The 20,716-nt window shown below is 36.1% G+C and overlaps 1 protein-coding gene across 1 annotated transcript in view; it reads left to right on the top strand.

Annotated features, from left to right (window-relative positions):
• The window catches only part of LOC145993908 (uncharacterized), a 198,213-nt gene that overhangs the window by 109,723 nt on the left and 67,774 nt on the right, over positions 1-20,716 (top strand). The window contains exon 6 of the mRNA XM_083129820.1: positions 18,239-18,414. Coding sequence (XP_082985946.1) covers positions 18,239-18,414 — 176 coding nt within the window. The remainder of the gene's footprint in view (positions 1-18,238; positions 18,415-20,716) is intronic.

The raw sequence follows: 20,716 nt of genomic DNA on the forward strand, positions 1-20,716 counted from the left end.
AGTATTGTGGTCCAGGTACAAAATTGGATCATAGATTAAACAGAGGTGATCCTGGTGTTAATCCCCTAGATGCTGCTTGTAGAGACCATGACATAGCATACAACACACATTCTGATCTTGACAAGAGACATGTTGCAGACAAGAAATTAGAAGAGGCTGCATTTGGTAGATTTGTAAGCAAAGATGCTTCTTTAAGTGAAAAAATAGCAGCATTGGGAACCACCATAGCTATGAGCACCAAACAAAAACTGGGGTGGGGGTTGTGAATATGTATATAATAAACCTACAATGAAGGCCAAGGGTGTTATGTATCAAATACCTTATGCAGGTCTTAAATCTCTTAAAACTATTGACAGTCTTTTGACCAAAAAGCAGCGCAAGAAAAAAAGCTCTTGTCTTGCAAAGGGGCATGGTATGAAATTGTTGCTTAGCACCCCCCAATTAAAAAAATTACAGCAAACAAGAAAAAAATCACATGTAGGGGGATTTATATTTACTATCCCTGCCATCTTAGCAGCTCTCGGGGCTGTTGGGAGCTTGGCTGGGGGATCAGCTGCCATAGCAAAAACAGTAATAGATGCCAAGAAGAATAGGGCAGAATTAGATGAGCAGAAGCGCCATAACCTGGCCATGGAGAAACAAGGCAAAGGTGTTAAGAGAGCCATGAATAAGTTTAAAAAAAACAAGAACCGCTTACAAACCAAGATATTGAAGCTTTAATCAAGCCACTGGGCATCAAACATTTTAGAGGTGTGTACATGTCTGATTCTTTACCAGAACAACCACTCAACAAAGAGTGTGGCATTGTTAATTTAGATGAGTACAAAAATCAGGGCACTCACTGGATCTGTTATCTTAAATATTTAAACGATGAGGCATTTGTGTTTGATTCATTTGGAGGTGTTCCACCTGAAAATTTAATAAAATATTTAAAATCACCTAATCTTTATTACAATAGTGCCCGTGTTCAAAACTTCAAAGATGTTAATTGCGGACATTTGTGTTTATCTGTTCTCAGATATATGTCTCAAATAAATAAACCATCAATTGAAAATTTTCAAAAGGCCTTGTGGTATCTGAAACATCATGGGGGTATTCCATCTCACCAGCCAAAATTCTATATTGAAACTCAAATTGCATGATGACATAGTGTATCCCAAAACAATAGCTCTCAGAGCATTTTATGGGATGTACCTGATCCCTAATATTACACACCACAACAACAAAATTGCAGTTGGGGATCAAAAAATTGTCATCACTCCAGGGCAGTATAATCTGTCCACTCTAAATGCTCAATTACCCAGAGGTATAGTATTAACTCAAAATTCTGTCACTCACAGAGTAGAGATTGTGTCTGCTACGGAGACAGTGAATCTGGGTACTATAGGAGAGCTGTTAGGATTTGAGAACAACACAAAACTTGAAGCGGCCATCAAACACACTGCTATGAATATACCTAAATTCTTAGCCATAGAGACTCTGAATATTCACTGTAATGTGGCCGAGGGTATGATCACCAAATCAAATGGCATAGGCACTCACAAACAAACTGGCATCATTGCAACATTCAAACCTAATTCCGAATTCATGGAGCCAATCATCTACAATCCATCCCCAACATTATATTTTCCTGTGTGCCATAATAGAATAGATTACATTGAATTGATGGTCACTAATGAAACAGAAGAATTAGTTGATTTTGCTGGAGCCACAACAACTGCAATCGTAGAGATTAACATTTAAATAAAAATACATACAATGGAAAATATTGAGAGTTATGAGCTACAATCATTTCCTCCAAACAGGAGGACATTTGCAAATTTAAATCAACCCAACACAGAAATAGAGGTTGATCTTGATGTAGGGGACGGCTTTATACACCCCCACAGAGCAGATCTATACATCAAATTTGATGTTGTAAAGCTGGATGGAACAGATTATCCGGCAAATTCAAATATAAGATTGGTGGACAATTTTGTGCCGCATCTGTTCTCTGAAATTGAGATCAGAAAGCATGGTGTTGTTATAAACAGAATAGATTATCCCGGCATTACCTCCACAGCTTTGGCCACATTAAAATTATCCAAAACCGAGGCTTCATACTACCAAATAGGTGGATTTGAGGCTGGTGATAAGATATTAACCAAGAACCACACAGTGCTTTTCCCTATGCGCCTGTTGCCAGGATTCTTCTCGGATTACAAAGAAATTATGTGGAAGGGTGGGTTAAGAATTACATTTAGAAGAGCTGCCAATGATAATAATGCTTTGATGAGGTACAGTGCGATAAACTCTACAGGGGAAGCTCTGCCTAATACCCTACCTGATGAGGGCAAGTGCATTATTCAGACTATGGAGTTAAGAATCCCGGTTGTTGAATATGAGGCCAGCTATGCTCTTAAATACAAAGCTGATATAATAAAAAATCCACAGGTTCTTCTGCAATTTTATACATATCAATGCGTACAGAAGGTTGCCACTGGTACCTATTATGAGTTTGATGCTACAAATTCATTTTCCAGTATACAATATGACATGCCTGATTTTGTGGTGGTATTGTTTCAGACTGGAAGACACAATAATCAGGAAAAAAATTCAAGTAAATTTGATAACTGCAACATCAAGAACATATATCTTAAAAATGGCAGAAATGAGGTCTTTCCTAGAGAAAATTACAATTTAGACATTTCCAAGGATGATTTTCTTAAATTATATGAGGCTTTTTCGGCTTTCAAAAGGGTCACTACAGGCAATACTGACATGTATTACACACCAGATGAATTCAAAACACAGAGACCCATGTTTGTAATCAACACTTCAAAAAGAAAACAGGTTGTGGTGAATGACAGGACAAACATTAAAATTATCTGTGAATTTCACGAGGCATTACCCGATGACACCATATGTAGTGTCATTCTCATAGGTGAAAAATCATATGTTTATGATGTAAGAAATGAGAGAGTCACGGAGCAATTCTAGAAGCCCGATTCAAACACAGAGGCCCTTGATTACAAAACAATAATACCAACACTTTGCTGTCAGAGAGGCCCCAGACACTCTACCAGCTTTGAAACCTCAACTGTATTATCAGCTAGCAGTGAATATCTTATGTATGGGCAGTTGTATGTATTTCAATCTTTTATCAGGACTCGAACCCAAAGCCCCTGATTACAATGCAACACTATTAACACTTCTCAATATGGAATATGCCCACATTTTACTGGGTTCTGAGACCTTAATGCAGACAAAATTGGATTTTGAACTGCCATAATATTTTCTAAGTCTTTGCCTAGGCTCATATTATCAGAATAGAATTGCTTTCAGAATGAAGGGGGGGCAGTTCATTGCCACTGTGTGAAAATATGTATTTTTATCTCAATAATCTTTGTTACACTTTTACATGTTGCAGACATGTTACACTTTTCCCCCTGTCGCACAGAAAGATTAATGGCCCCTTCAGTGAATAGAAAAATCATTAATGTTCCCTTCTAGCGTGTAGATTTTATCTCTTGCGTGCCGGCAAAACATGCAAACAATTAATTATGCCTACCCACTATTCTTCTATTGTATTGAGCAAGTGGTTATAAAACATGAGAAAATAAGAAAATTGAGAAATTCAGTTTTTGTACAATATATTGTTGTAAAACACTTTTTACCAGGTTTTCAGATTTGGGGGCTATCAACTAGCAGTAATTATTCTCAAAATCTCACTTGTGGACATATTATTTTGCCACATGTATTTCAATCTTAAATATTTTATCAGGACTCGAACCCCGAGCCTTTTGTTTACAAGACAACAATATTATCATTTTGCCATCAGGGGAGGCTTCATATTTTATGAGGACTTAAACCCAAACCTCCACACCTAAAAAATTGGGGTATAGGCCCCTCTTGCCATTGTCTTAAGTATGGGTAAATCTATCTGTTGAGCCCTCGCCTTTTCTACACTAGAAATTCAGAATTTCTTAAAAATCAGAGCATATCACACCTGAAGAATTGGGGTACAGGCCCCATCTTGGCATTGTTTTAAGTGTAATCAAATCTGATTGTTCAATCAAATAGCCTCGCCTTTTCTACACTTGTAAGTGGCGCTGTCCCTACCACAAACACCACTACTGAAAATGTACCAGTATGTTTCGTAAGTTTAGTTGCTATGTTAAATTCATGATAAGAGAAAGAAATAAATATTGTGGTGATAGTACGTCCGAGCATATGCATCCACTTTGCTGTAGTGAACACGAACGATAATTAGATTATATTTTCAACACGAAAAATACATTTCTTATAACAATAAAGAAGAGTGGCACTCCGCCCATTTCTCTACAACTAACCACTAAATGGACGGGTTAAAATTACAGTGGTGTAAGTAACTTTTCTTTTTTAAAAAAAAGTCTGACTCACAGTACTTTGCTGATCAACACAACAGCTGTTTCCTTTATCACTAGATCTTAAACTGTCATCTGTTGCCTGTTCAATGAATCTATGACTTACATCACGTTTTCTGTTAACAGATTGACTTATCTCGATCTGGTTTCTATGTCTAAGTCTCTTTTTTTTTTTTTTACAAAGTGACTTACACCACTGTAACTTTAACCCGTCCAAATATCTAAGCATGGCCTAAGCATAAGCATAGTGGCTCAAAGCAAAAAATGGTTTGAAATCTAAACCTTTTGGTAACTTAAGTAGCAAAATATATATTAATAACTACAACTCTATTTATGACTTCATTTTCATTATTACTCGTAATTAAGAGAGTTGCAACGATCCTGGTAGATCGCATTTGTTCTTTTTATTGTCATTGTTGAGAATAGCATTATGTAATCTTGTCTGTTCTGTTATCGCTTCTGCATTGGATTTCACTGCTATGCTTGGTAGAGAACAAAGTTCTACCGTATCTCACTAGGGAGCATTATTGTTCTATTAGTTCTTTGTTAACCTGTATAGATGGCACTCAATGTTAAGCAGCGCTCTCGTAGTTCACTAGTATCCACTACAGGTACTGGCGCTGCGCTCAGAATTGCATTAAATCAGCGACGCAGCCATAGTCAGCGAGGTCTGTGTTGACTCTTCGAAGACTCTTGGTCTAGTTCTGATCCCGCAAAATAGCCCAGCATTTGCATGTGCTTAGGAATACAAGAGGGCTTTATACAGTGTGGCATACTCTGGTAGAACGGAAACGAGTGATAGCAATATCCCTCGGCCTACCAGGTAAATTATACGCATTGTTTTAAGCTCAACCTCATACAGTTGGCCTGTCTGTAGAACGGAAACGCACTCCTTGTACGGCCTACAGGTAGATTATACGCATTGTATTAAGGCCGTGCTAAAGGTGATTTTGCGGTAATTTTTCGATAACAGATGGCAGCACCATTTGTCATGGCAACCGAGTGCCATGTTGCCAGATCTACGCGGATAATCAAGATAATTACATACAGGTTGGTCGATCAGGGTATTTACTGATGAAAGATGACGTCAGGTTGATTAGTGGAATTTAGACAAAATTCGTAGGTGTGCAGCAATGTTATTGATTTTTATGTGATCAGTTAGATACTCTTATAAGAAAAAAGAGGGAGTGTATCAACAATGGAAAGTAGTAAAAGTTCAAAATATTCCAAAATATTAACAAAAAATTGAAACAATCGTGTTGTTAGTTCATACACCAAACAGAGCAAATAAGAATGAACTGCTGAGTTGACTACGAGATAATAGGTGTGTTTCGCCTACGTCACAAACTGTTGAATTATGACTTCGAGCAGCCATGATTGAGGCCAGTTCTTGTAAGAATATGGAATTCAAGCGGCGGACAGATGATACTAACACAGACATTCGTGATTTAAAATAAACGTGTAGTTGTTGCAGATGTAACGAACGCTATGTGGTGGATATTTACTTGCAAACGACAAATAAAATTGGCTGCAAACATGGCGGTTGTGCGCATCCTGACGTCACATGAAACCCACCTATTGAAGATACTTACAGATAATCCATTTTGTACAACACTGCTTGGCGACATTGCTTGTTTTTATCAGAAATCTTTACCATATTTTCTTCATACATTTGCAGCAGGATCCGTCTTCAATATATCAATATTTCTCATAGTTATTATCTAGTCATTCTCCAGTCCTTTGCCTTATAAGTGACTAAAGATTGAGTTCTTTGGACTTACTATTTCTGGAGTTATGTGTTATTCTTAAAACAATTTACAGAAATCCAACAATTTTGGAAAGAAATCAAACATAGAGTCCTGGGTCTACAATAGAAGTCAGTAAGACGTGTTTATTCTAGGAATTTCTTTGCTTGAGTTTGATGGTGATCGTTAGTATTAGATCAAAGTTTTCTTGGGTAGACATTTCAGGTTTACATGATTTCCAAAATAGATACCATTTTCCAAGAGAAAGACAAAAGAGAGGTGAGTATTTTATAAACCACTTAATGTATTCGTTTTAGTTTCGTAATATATGTTTTGAAAGTTCTTAAATTAAAAATAAAGTTGCAGACACAATAGATTTTATACATATGTTACTTTTTAAAGAAGTTGATTGATTGACTGATTTGCTATATATCTTACTTCGCTTCTTGTGCCACTTTTGGCTAATTTTCGAAGATGGGGATGAGTGATGATGTGATTAAATTGATGAATGGACACTCACAAACATCCATGCCCAGGCAAGGATTCGAACCCGGGACCCCTGGCATCGTAGCGCGATGTGCTAAACAATCCGCCACGGGGCTGGCTTTTTAAAGAACCAAAAACATTATTGCATAAATGCTTAACATTCACTCGTAATGTTAATTTTCACGGGCGCCCGTAGAATAGGAGGCCAGGGAGCACTTGCTCCCCTGATATATCTGGAAAAACTTCATGTAATTCGAATTGTGAAATTGTAGCGTAAAAACATGATCGAGGGGTGCCACGAAAGACTGAAAATTGAGAGGCATCTTATAAAATAATATATCTAAAAGAAAGTGCAAAGAACAAAGAACTGTTCATTAGCAGTGTGATTGATGTTCATGGAAAGGAAGCAATTCGAGTTCAGTTTGCAGTTCGATAAGCTGACTCAGGTCTGAAGTTCAACACCATGGTATATTAAATTGAATTCCAATTATTTGATTTGTAAAACAATAGTAATAACAATAAAACGTTAAACGTGAGTTTTTATAACTGAAGGGCAATCTAAGAAATCTTAATCTTACACCCCAAGAGCTCGAAGTGGAAATCCCTATCTGGGGAGGATGCTTCACCCAGTTTGGGGAAAGGTGAGCTTAAGCTTGTATGGACAATATGGAGAACGTGCAGTGGGTGGTGGGATGCCGCGAAAATTATCCTAGAAGGGGAAGATTTATGACTATTTTCTTAATTGTACGATGTCATCACACCACGTTCTCCCCACTCTGAGCACTACTGACTCCCTGAGAAAAAATCCTTTAAGCGGCCTTGGCTGATATCCAGCCCTTGGAAGTAACGTATTAATTACACTAACAAGTGACAAGATTTTCAGTTAACACTAGTTACTTTTTGAAATTAGTAACTGTAACTCTGTTAATCCTCCAAATAACTAGTAACTAAATTAAGTGTTAGTTTTTCTTTACTTTTTGCATGCAAAAGAATTTTCTTCAGCAGCAAATTCGCAATATTGTCAAGCAAATGCCGGACTGAAAGAAGGATGATTATTAAAATTGTAATAATAATAATAATAATAATAATAATGTTTTTTTATATTTTTGTTTCAAGTACACACTTCTTGGTTGATCAACATTCCTATAAAAATATATTTTTCCAAACAAAAATAAAAGTATGATCTTCATTTTTAAGTAACAGAGAATTAGTTTAAATTTTATTACCCATATACTTTTATGTATAAGCATATATTAACTAAATTATAATTCTATGAGACTTAATGTGGTGATCGGTGAAAAGTGTTATCGTTGTTGTGAAGCATATTTAACTAGTTTCCTCAAATACAATACAATAGTCATTAGTTTAAAAAGTCATAAGTACGTACAACAAATTCTGCTTTCCGAGACTACTAAAATTAGATACTTAGGATATCATCAAAATTTACGTTAATATTTTGTTTCAATGTATCTAGGTACTTTTTCTCCTCGTAACCTGTAAATCATTATCTGGTTCTCTGAGAGGTATGCTTGCTGTGCGAGACTCATCCAGTTCAGGACGAACTGAATATCCTAGGTTTTGGTTATAAATATCCCTTAAAATTGCAACTAACAAATAGCTCAATGATTATTTGCCATTCATTAGTACACAAGACAAACAAATCGCACCACAGGCACTGTTTTTTCTTTTAGTTGCCCTAGAATATAATTCACAATTTCTGTCTACTTGCAGCCTGATATTAATACGTACATACATCATCATTTCTTGTGCTGATTATGGACTTTTGATGTCTAGTAAATCATCACCATTGCACCAACTTATCTGGAGAAACGAAAAACAATGTAGGCCTATGTACTCCAAAGAGCGTATATTACTCTGTTATGTAAATTTCACACAATCCTCATTGACGATTTGTAATTCATAGCATCCTGAAGCTGCGATGGTGTACAGTTGCCATTGATAATCAATTTTGTCGTCCTCATTTACAAAAGTTCAACTCTCAAATGCTTGTCTGAAAAAGAAGAATAAAAATTAAGTTCACATCGTGTATGAGACAACTTATAACGCATTTCAAAAAAATATTTTCATTATATTATTACAACCTTAGACAAGTTAAATATTCATAATGAAATACAAAACTTACGTATCTTCTGTAAATAGATGTAAAAATAATGGGTCTAAATGGTACTACAGTGGTAGACGATATCGTCTTGTAATTAAAGGGTTACTGGTTTGCTTCATGATAGGAGTTCACTTCAGTGCCTCAGATCCAACTTTATAACGTGTGTTAAACATTAATTTGCACCTAACAGGAACACGAAGTAATAAATAATAGCAGCACTTATTGTTACATTCATAGATTGATTTATTTGATGTTAAAAGTCCACTTTATGTAAGACTAATCGGGACTGGACCTACAGTTTAAAGTGGAATCCGAACCACCATGTGCCTTCACCGGGTATCGAACCCAGTCCTCTTGATCACAAAGTGACGACGCTACCGCTGCGCCATCGGCGAGGACCTTACATTCACAGAAAAATACAAAATAATCGTTGGATATGTTTTCATATTATGTGGCAAGTACAACGCTTTATGGGGTAAGGTTCGAACCCTGGTTTCATTGTGTTTATCCTCATCATTTATTTCATAAATTAATGATTCATCTTCATTGTCGCAAGAGGTAGAAGATGGAGGTAAAATAACGTAAAAAATAATGAAATGGAAATTCAGTTCTTACTGGGTTTTTTTTTGTAATTGTATTAATATATTTCAGCAATACTTCACTCGAGTTTGCAAAATCACAAGTTTATGTACATTGTTATTTAAAACAAGGAGTACCTTACAGTTGGAAATACAAAATTCTTACAAAGCAAAATTTTTTGACAGTTACTAGTTTAATGTTGGAGTCAAGCTTCATACTCACACCTAACTGTAATTCAAAGGATATTGAATTAAATGTACATGATAAAAACAAAATATGATTTCCAGGATGCTCTATGCTATCCACAATTATGTGAATGCCCTTGTACTTTCACAATATGAGAGCTAATAATCATTACTAATATACAAGTATACTAATTTGTAAATTTTCCATGAACATGCAAACTATGGATTCGTAGATTGGTAGACTTTAGTTTCTTAGCTGTCTTGCTTTTACAATTTCAGAATAAACCTTAAAGCATGAAGTTATGATAAACGTTTACTACGAGCTATCGTAAATGCTTAAAGGTCTAGAGAACAGAGAATTATACACTTTCCACAACAGGTTTCTGACGTTCTTCAGTGAAATAATATAACAGAACGGTTTCTATAAATTGTAGAACATTCAGAAATCTAATACCAAATCTATTCGAATCCAATCTTACTTAGAGTAACATGTACATGAATATTTTAAAGTTGTACTATAAATTGTCTCCTAGTTTCTAAATAGAAAGAAAAAATGTCGAAAACAGGCCCGAACGACTTGTTCAACCATGTACGTACGAGGGCAAAATCAAAGTGTGAAACAATCCCGTGATTTGTAATTGTAAACGATTCGATGTACATGTGAATAAAATGGGTAGAATAGTGATGGAGCATTTCGCGCAATAGTGATTTAATAATATAAAATATGTAATCAGTGTAATCCATATTAGAAGCATATTTCTTGCTCTAGTAAGAATCCCAACACGATAAATATCTGGATCATGCATAACCTAAAATTTTACAACCTCGTGCAGATACGTTCAAGCTATATTCATGCAGAAATTAAGTTACATTATATTTTCTCAACATTAAATAAATACACATTCTGCATCTGTTTCATATTACAAACGTTTTGCTTTTAATGTAGAATATCAAGCAACAAACAATTAAGTATAAGACTTACCTTTCAAGTTATTCCACTTTTCTCACATTACGATAAAATATTTGTCCCCTTGTTCTCCTATATGTAGTAGTTACATTAGTTATTCTCTGGTAGCTTAGTTTGTGTTTCGGGCAATCGAGCACTTGTAATGATCGATCATATCGTTAGAAAACACGAAGTGAAATTTTGGTAACAGTGTATGCTAAAATTAGCACCACGACGATATGGCACTTCAAAAACTATCAACATAACCACTACTTTCTGAAGATACGAAATGTTTTCACCTTTTCACATGATATTTCACGTACTGGCGGCTACACACTGGATTCGTTGTTTCACAACAAAATATTGCTTACTGGTCATAAAAAACAAAAATGCACCGGTCTTGACAAGAACTACCACTTCAACGCCATTTGTACGCAGCAGTTTGAACATGACAGAGATCTTATATTTTCTGTTATTTACTTAAATACCTTTAATCGTAACAAAATTATAGGTATTTCAGGTTCTAGTGAATAAAATAATCTTTCATATCGGAAAATTTATTTCTTACTGAATCTATCTTAATGCTACGGTTTTGTCTGGGAATTTGCGACTATTATTTAACATGGCTTTAGAACCCCCTTAAGTTACGGTTTAGCTCGTGGATATATTTACTGTTGGGAGACGGCCTACTAGTAGAACGGATACGAAGGGTATCCGTATTCTTCGGTCTACTAGTAGATTATACATCTCATAACAGCCGATGTAGAAATGACTTCATCTTTTGGCCTACTCTTGTAGAACGGAGACGAGAAGTAGCAATATTTCTCGGCCTACCAGGTAGATTACACGAAGAATGACGTTCATCGATATTTAATTTTCATTAAGGATAAATAAGCAGTTGACTAATTACTGTCGTTAGCTTAGCTCTATTAAATCATTAATTAAAGTAAATCAAGTTAACTAAGCCTTAACTATTATGAGCTTATAATAAATTCATTTTGCTTGATATTAGTCTTTGGTTAATAGGAAGGCAGATTTAATGTTCCTTGAGTCGCTAAATTGAAGCCCTATTGTCCCCTATGACAACACAGTTGCATTCCAGAATAGAAAAAGAGGATAAAAGTGGTGAACGTTGTAAGTGCCAAAAGCGAAAGTGTTGGGAAATCGCATCGTTCAGCACATCAGCCCCTAAGAACGTTCACACTAGTGACCTTTTTATGAACTACTTAGAGGTCTATCAGCCACATTTCACGTTTACCACATTATAAAGCATGGCACATTTCACAGTGTAACGTGGAAAACGGTGATTGAATTATTGTGGCACTTACAGCATTTATCAATTTTAGTCTTCAATTACTAATACGATGCTTTAAGGCTCGTTCAGTACTCAAAACATGTATCTCCGAACATTGCCTGAGTCGCAGTATGCTTCAAAAGTTAAAAAAATGTGATATTGTCGCATGCCGGCTATTAAGGTTTAAAAAAATGTATTGGAAAAGATTACAACTTCTTTTTTTGTAACAACCACAAAATTGGATTTAACCTCGCAAAAAAAATCTAAAGTGAAGGTAGATGATTATTTACAGTTCTTTAGACACACACATGCATTAAGAGTCTGAGTTGAAAGTCATAGAACATCCTATAATTTCCGAAAAGGAATGGAAAATGACATATCTGAGTACCACAGCCAAAAGAAGGTGACGGGACCTACCTTCCAGGATTGAACGACAACATAGCCGCCTTATCGGGTTCAGATTAGTTGTTTTTTTTTTCAAAATGGAAGGGTGTTATTATAATACAAAAATCTGGCTAGTTCTTTTCTTCCCTCAGAAGTTGATTTCTGCAATCCGCTTTGCAGTATGTGTGTACAAACGTTAATATTTTGTTTCATCCCGCAAGTAATATTCGGTGTATTGTGGCATTAAAATGCCCGATGTCAATGGAATAGAATTCAAGTGATTCCTTCTGTTCTCCTGCCGCCAGATGATAATCTCAGCATTATACCTCCATAAGACCACATTATGTGCATCTATGTGATGTATTCAATACGATACTCCTTGTGTGGCTGAGCACAGATCAGCTTTGTCCACTCGTTATGCACTCACACGAGAACATCTGCTAAAAATGTTTTGCACGTCTCCATGATGTGTTCCTGCAAGTGATCTTTGTCGCGGATATTCATGGCATACACGAAAGCTTTCAGATGCTTCACAGATAGAAATCAGGTGGTTAGGTCGGGTGATATGGGTGGCCATTCCTCCGGACAATGCCAACCAATCCAATGGCCAGGTAATTCATATCGAGCCATTAACGAACATTTGCTCCATAGTGTGGTGGAGCTTCATGATGTTGGAAATAACAGGGGGAGACTGCCATCTTCACTAAGAATGGGCCGGATCCTGTTCCCGATTGGTTAGCACATCGCGCTGCGACGCCAAGGGTCCCGGGTTCGAATCCCGCTCGGGCTTGGTTGTTTGTGAATGTCCATTCATCAATTTAATAATTTCATCACTCATCCCCATCTTCGCAAATTAGCCAAGATGCACAAAAGGCGAAATAAAATAAACTAAATCAATCATAAGTAATCAATCAGTAAATAAGAATGGAAGGGACGAATGTCTCCTGTAGCATTTGCAGCTAGCTGTATGCATTTAGGGTGAATATGAGTACCGTGAGGACCACCTGCATCCATGCCCGTATCCAAGAGTGGGGGACATGTCCCCCTTGAACCATGAAATGTTTTAATCTGAACCTACAAAAAGCTACAAAATAACATGGACGATTTTTCAGAATTTCGATTTTTTCCTCGCATAAATGAATGGGTTATTTCCGGAGAGAGATTCTAGAAGTAAGTACTCTGTAGTAATTTTCGTTTCATAACTGCAAGGCTACCAGACGTCCCAATTTGGTCGAAACAGTTCACTAATTTATTTTCGAACTGCCGTCTTGATGCAAGAAGTATATGTTTTTGGTTAATTCAGATTGAGACATGTTCTTCATAATAAGAATATATAATACGTATTTATCTTGTAAATATATTATTTTCTAAACATAGAACTATCATTATTATAAATCTCATGGCTGTTCAGTTGTGCCGGTATAAGACGAATAAAGGTAATTTGAAAACATTGTTAATTTGGGAATACTGTACTATTCGTTTACTTTTAAGAATTGAATGCAAACTATAAGTACCAAGCTATAGCTACAGCGCCTTGAATAACGTAGTGTGGAAAACGACCCAAGAAACTGGTTCCCCGAGACGATGACAAGTAGATGGCAGTGCGATCGACACAGCAGCTAATTTTGTTATGAAAGTAATGCGGCATAGTTAGTTTTTGGAATATATTGTGTAGATTTGTTTCTCTAGAAAGGCGGTAAGTGAATTGATGGAAACAGTTATATTTGTGGAGTGATTTGCAGTCACGAAATGGTATTAATTTACACAGAAAAGTAACATAAATACGTTTTATGTGTAACGCAACACGAGCATCAACATATCGCATGTGAGGCTGGACGTCAAACGTTGGATTGTGTACACAAGTTTATTTTTGTATACTAATAAAATTGAAATAGTGTCATGAAGGGGAAAAATGTTTCGTGGCGTACATATTATGAAGTCATTTTCCCGAAATGCAGATATTCGAAAGAATTTAATTTCATATTCCATGGAGTTGAAATAGCCGATTACGATGTACCTTGTCATCTCTATCAACAAATTGCTTTACATTCGTGTCGATTGGTAAGTAGAACTTTGGTGTTATGGACTGTGCATTTTTACTCGTGACTTGGCTGCAAAATGTCTACCTTGTACTTGATGAAAATAAACCGCAAATTAATAAAATTAATTAATAATAAAATTAATTAATTAATTAAAATAAACGAGTATTGTCTGTGCGAATTTCCATAAAAATAATATTTGTGACAATGACAATATTAATGAACCTTTCAGGATAATGCATACACAATACTAATTCTCGCAGCAATTGTCATGTTACGTGTTACAATCCATACCTATGTTTTCTTCCGTATTGTTAATAAAAAACTCAAGGACAGGTCATGATAGACGGTTCATAATATTCTTTAATATTTTCGCGACTACTGTACCAAATATCATAACAATTTTCTGATGCAAAGAAATGTTACAAAGAAAAGAATCAGACTTTGCAGCAAAAACCCCATTTACTTCCATTATAAGCAGTCGAGCGCTGTACCCCGGTGTCAACACCAGCGCCTCTAGCGGATTTCATTTTCCAGTGGAACCAGCGAGAGAGAGCAAAACCATGCCGTTTTCCACACTACGTTATTCTAGGCGCTGTACTATAGCCTACTCTGTGTGACAGCCTTTTTCTGTAAAGTACTTTATATATTGTTGATTGCCAAGTCTAGGGAAAGAGAGGAGTGGGGGTGGGCGATCGCTCAGCTGATTTTTTTTCCCGTTACTTTGGACCATAATATTGCAACTCTACGTACGCCCAACTGCAATACTACCATTGCTGGTCACATCCAGGGTTCGAAATTCCAGGGAGGATGGGGTATCTCTCGCCTTCGTCAGCAACGACCTTATTCTAAATCCCCCACACCATCAAAATATTCCCAGAGGAAAAGTTTGTATTGTAACAACAACTGGAAGCAATTCATTTTGACTTCAAACATTCTTTAGTGAGATTAATATCAGGAACACGTGCAAAGAAGGAAGAACAAAAAATAACGTCTGTGTGTGTGTGAATGTTGCATACATCTCATGTTTTCTCTCTCTCTATTTCTTTACAGCTGGTAACACAGTGGGGTTAAAACTATCCCTGGATCCAACTATCTAAACTATAATAAATGAACTAAATAGATAAGGAAACTGAACCCAACTATCCCTGGAACACAGAAATTAGACCGACTTATTATTTCTCCTCCATTTCTCACCTCCTTTCGTCGATTACCGCAAAGTACTTATATAAATATATAAATTAAACATCAAACTTACATGATAATTTAATAGGAAACTTATGTCCTCTTGATGTCTTGTTTCTTGCCCCTCCACCTAGTTACGTAAAACATTGTTCATAGTATTAGTGTATTAGATCTTCAATTTGTAATCGAATTTACAGATGCGAACAATACCACACACTTCTTGAATGAAGTTGAGGTGCGATGTCCATTATTAGCCATACTTCTTGAATGCAAAGTTTTCTCATTAATCGGATTCAACGGAAAAGAGTAGGTACGTAATATTTTTTCAATGTCTAAATATTCCAGCTACATCTTGACAAGGGGTGCAAAAAGTCGGTGCAGGGTGTGCGAAAATCTATTCACGTCCTGGGAAATCTCTAGCTATAGCTCTGATAAGGACAAATTTCCTTTCGAAAGACCAGTAGCAGATCTACCACGTATACAGAATAAAAGCATAGCACGAATTCAAGGCTAATATAAGTATGTAATTTTATTCACCATTATTAACAGAAAGGAATAATTAAATAAAATCTAACACTTATTAGAAACATTCCTCCTATCTTGTAATTTCTTGACATTTTGAACCAGTTAGTTGTTAAAGGAATTAATTTACTATTAGCTATATAAATGTAGCAAATTAATTTAATTATATGTATTTAATGATATTATTTAATTATGAATAATTAAATAAATAGTAATTATTAATATATGGCATGTGTGTTGCAGTTTCGGGCTGTCTTCCTCCCCTCGAAAAAATCCCGTATAGGCCTGCCAGCTGCAATGCATCCAGGAGGCCTACAACACAATTCATTTCTACAGACGTTTTGGTGCATATGGACTGGGCAAAGTGCCTTCAACGAGCATAAAGTGTATTCTACTGAACACAAAATAGTAGCACATCAAATGGCCATTTGGATGTAATTGTTTCAAATGTTTGAGCTAATAACTGTTGTGCCTCCCCTATGGCGCAGTGGTAGCGTCGTCACCTTGTAATCAAGGGGTCCTGGTTTCGATACCCAGTGGAGGCACAAGTGGTTTGGATCCCACTTTAAACTGTGGGCCCAGTCCCGATTAGCATTACTGTGCATAAAGTGGACTTAAAACACCAAATCAATCAATAATAACTTTTGTACCACACGATATGTGGCAAAATAAATCTAATTGCAGAAAGAAAATTCGGAGAGAAAAAAACGGGCCTGATTTCATATATCATATAGGAGTCACATATGATATGTAAGCCTTTCCAATTGAAAAAAATAATCTAACCCAAGATACATAAGATGGCGAAAATCAATATGGCGGATGTGTTGTCATTCTATCTAGGAAGGTCCCATCACCTCCTTTTAGCTATGGTACTCAGATATTTAATTTTTCATTCCATTTCTGAAATGATAGCGTGTCTAATGACTTTTAACTCAGCTTGGTAATGTGCGTGTGAGTCTAAAGAACTGTAAATAGTCCTACCTTCATTTTAGTTTTTCTTTGCTTGGTTAAATCCCAATTTTGTGGTTGTTACAAAAAAAGTTGTAATCTGTTCCAATACATGTTTATAAACCTTAATAGCCGGCAGGTGTGAAAATGTCACATTTGTTTTTTTCTACTTTTGAAGGGTACTGCGACTCGGGCAATGTTCGGAGATACATGTTTTGAGTACTACACAAGACTTGAAGCATCCAATTAGTAATTAGTAAAGTTGAATTTGATTCTTGATATACTTTTTGTGGACTCGGTAGGGATGAGTGCAATATCCCCTGAAAGAAATTACTGCTCTTACATTAGATATTATATTTTTTCTCTGAAAGTATCCGAAATAGGTGAGAAATTCTTGCCACAAGAATGAAACACATATTCTGCAATATTTAGGTTCTTTTTAGACCATCACATTCAGGCGTTGCCTACGGGATGGGGGGGGGGGGGCGAAATTAAAATTTTGTGAACAAATATTTTTTTTAACTTTCGTCTTCTTCTTCTTCTTCTTCTTCTTCTTCTTCTATTTGGTAAGTGAAAATTGAGGTTTTCAACAATAGGCGTGTACGTTAGACTGAACTAAAAGAAACGATCTATAGTCTGTAACTCTGGCATTTGTAGTTAGGGAGATATATTTTATATTTCAAAATCTTGCGCAATTTTAAACTTACCGCTGAATACGCTCTCGGCGTTAAAGGGTTTACCTTCACTGTGCACTAGCGTCTTGCAATAACAAGTTGAAATTTTGACACACATTAAAAGGAAGGTCTGATTATGTAGTGTATGCAATTTGGCTTGGATATCACTTGTCCCTTTGTGCTACACCACTTAAAATCGGATATTTTTCGGTGATTTTTCAATTCCTTGCATATTCAGCTACATATATTATGGATTGGGTGATAGATATGGTTGCAACATGATGTGTGCACACTAAGCCCACATCAGGGTTACTAGAAAAAATAATTCCACCTTCCTGGCTGGATTGCTGTTGTAACAGCAGGCACACTAAGTATATGCATTTTTAGACATGTAAAGCTATAAAGAGCATATTTTGTTGTATTTTTTTTAGTAATGTAAACAAGTTGAGGGTATTTTGATATAATTCGCATGTTTCTTGGTTGGAGGTTTGTTTGGTGTGTTATCACTAGGCTGTCATTAATAGTTCTAAAGTTATTACGTCCTGAAGTTAGCTCTTACTCTCCTTTCTCCGATTTGGTTCACAATTTCTGTTGCGCAGAACCTTCTTCCACAGGCTATCACTGTAGAGCTATTTTTACACCTACACATATTTGAAGCATGCACAAATAAGATTCGTTGTATAGAAACTAATACTCCTAATTCATCGTATTTGTAGTGGAAATTCCTGTTGTGTGTGATTTCAGTAAACGATCTCGTGAGAGTGAGGTCTGTGAAGCACGGAGGCCAGGAGTACGATATTGTGTATTCCCTGACGCCAGAGGAGCAGCGGTTGGTAGCGGGAGATAGCGTGGAAGGAGGCGTGGACGGACAGTTCGTGATGCAGTACGATATCAACAGGGAATCAGTGGCAGAGGCTGTGGCAAGTTCTTCAATGATTCTATCTCTCAAATAATAGCATGTGTTTTTTTCTTGTCAAAATTTACAATTTTGCATATCAATGGTAATTGGAATACTGCCTCAAATTATATATGAGTCACCATTTGTGAGGCTTTGCAGGAAACAAAATGGGAAATCAAACAATTTCCTACCAACTGTCGCCTGATTACACAAATAATAATACAGAGTTTTTATAAGTATTGTACAGTCATTTCTAACTTAAACTTCTAAAACCAAATGCTCGAAGTAATACTAAATAATATTTACAGAGGAAATGTTTCATACATTAAAACATTACTTGTAAATGATAACTGAAATATTAATATTCCTGGTAAGAAAAATCACTTGTGAATTACACTTTTTATTCATGTATAGAAATTGTCATGGAAGAAATACAATTATGCACATTGGTGTCTTTAAGGAGTGGGCTTCACAGTTCCAATCCCCCTCTGGTTCAGTAAATTTATCAAGATTACCTTTGCGCACCGACTTGATCATAAAACAATTTTCAGACTTATTTTATTGGTCTAAATTGGAAGCGTGCAGGATGGAATACAGATGGGAAAGAAATCAATCCCAGACACCCAGAATGGGAAATGTCTGCAATTTCACGATAATGTAGGGAAAATCTCTGTACCTAAAATGTTCAGAAAATATTTATTGTTTCAAATGTTTTTCATCGCGATAGAAAAACAAACATATTTTAGTCCTACCCCATATTTAAATATGTGGGGTCATTCTAACGCCAGTCATACATTTTATTGTCTGGAATAAATTTGGACCACTGACGGTTTATGTGTAACTGGGATTCTCTACATTTCAATCTGTGTCATCGTTGCTAGCAGTATGTAATGCAAGGACCAGTGGCGGCGAGTAGGGCAGCATGGGGGCAGTTGCCCCACCACCACACTTTCTGCCACTTTTGCCCCTGGACTATGCAAAACTTTATCTACAATGGGAAGTAAACGATCTTTGCCTCCCAGTTTTGGCACCTTGCCTCACCTCCCTATTTTTGGAATCCAAACTGTTAAAGCCCCCACTGGGAAGGACTTTTATAATTGAAGGAAGACAGATCTTAAATGATAATGAATAGTAGAAACTCTAGAAGAAGAATGTGATGGCATTTTAGATGAGAGTGAACTATCGGATGAAGCAGATGAACTAAATTTCCATCAACATGTTGGCACATCATCTGATAGAACATCACGTAATAACAGAAGTTTCTAATATTGGACCGGATGTGAATGGTACAAATCATATTTTGAATGCAAAAATGGAGTTATAAAGAAATAATGAACAACTTGTGAAAGCTTGCTTTCAGGGTTTTTAGTTTTGACATGTAGGCAACGTAGTTGGACAGGTGAACTTTTCTTTGCAAAATTTTCGATCCACAATGTCATGCTACGTTATTTGCAAATTGCTTTGAGGATATCAAGAGACTGGTGGGTTTTGATGAATCTTGCCTCCCATTACGTATGGACACTTTTCATTTGGAATTGTCACAATGCATATGGTCCAGGACCAATTTTTACAATAGATGAACAACTTGTGAGATTTCGTGGTGCGTGCAAAATTTTTCAATATATGCCCAGTAAACCATAAATGTACGAGGTACAGATTTTTTGTTTGCGTGATGCTGAGATTAGCTATGCAAAGAATGGTGAGATTTACCTTAAATGGCAACCAGATGACGCACAATTGCAAATACTGGTTTCAATATTATGACTGATTAATATTTCACACATCACAACCTACTAAACTTCTTTGGATGAAAAATTATTTTTATAATGAGAAAAGGTCGAAGAGAGATTTCATCTTAAATTACAAAAGTATTCATCTTACGCGTTAAAAGAAAAAGCCAGAATTCAATGCGCCTTGTAACTATACCAAGTGAGATGTCTATAGAATGGATCAAATGATCAATACATACAGTAGAAGATGGCCGATGGTGTTAATTTTTAACATTCTGAACGTTGAAGTTCTTAATACATATATATATTTTACCTAAAGCAACACCAAAACTACCACACTCCAGAAACTCACAAGAGGTAAATCTTCATTGACGACCTGTGTCAAGAACTACTGTATCCATACATGCTAAGGAGGGTTGTAACGCTTAGGCTACTCTAAAGAAACCGATTGTTCAAACTTCGAAATTATGTGGTGTAAGTTGTGTGAAACAATCAAACACAATCATTGTAAATCTTTCAGAGAAAAGAAGAACGTGTAGCTTCTGTAGTAGGGATGAGGACAGAAATACATCCTTCATTGATATATATAACATG

This window comes from Lepisma saccharinum, chromosome 10 (assembly GCF_977018435.1).
Source record: "Lepisma saccharinum chromosome 10, izLepSacc3.1, whole genome shotgun sequence".
NCBI classification, from domain to species: Eukaryota; Metazoa; Arthropoda; class Insecta; order Zygentoma; family Lepismatidae; genus Lepisma; species Lepisma saccharinum.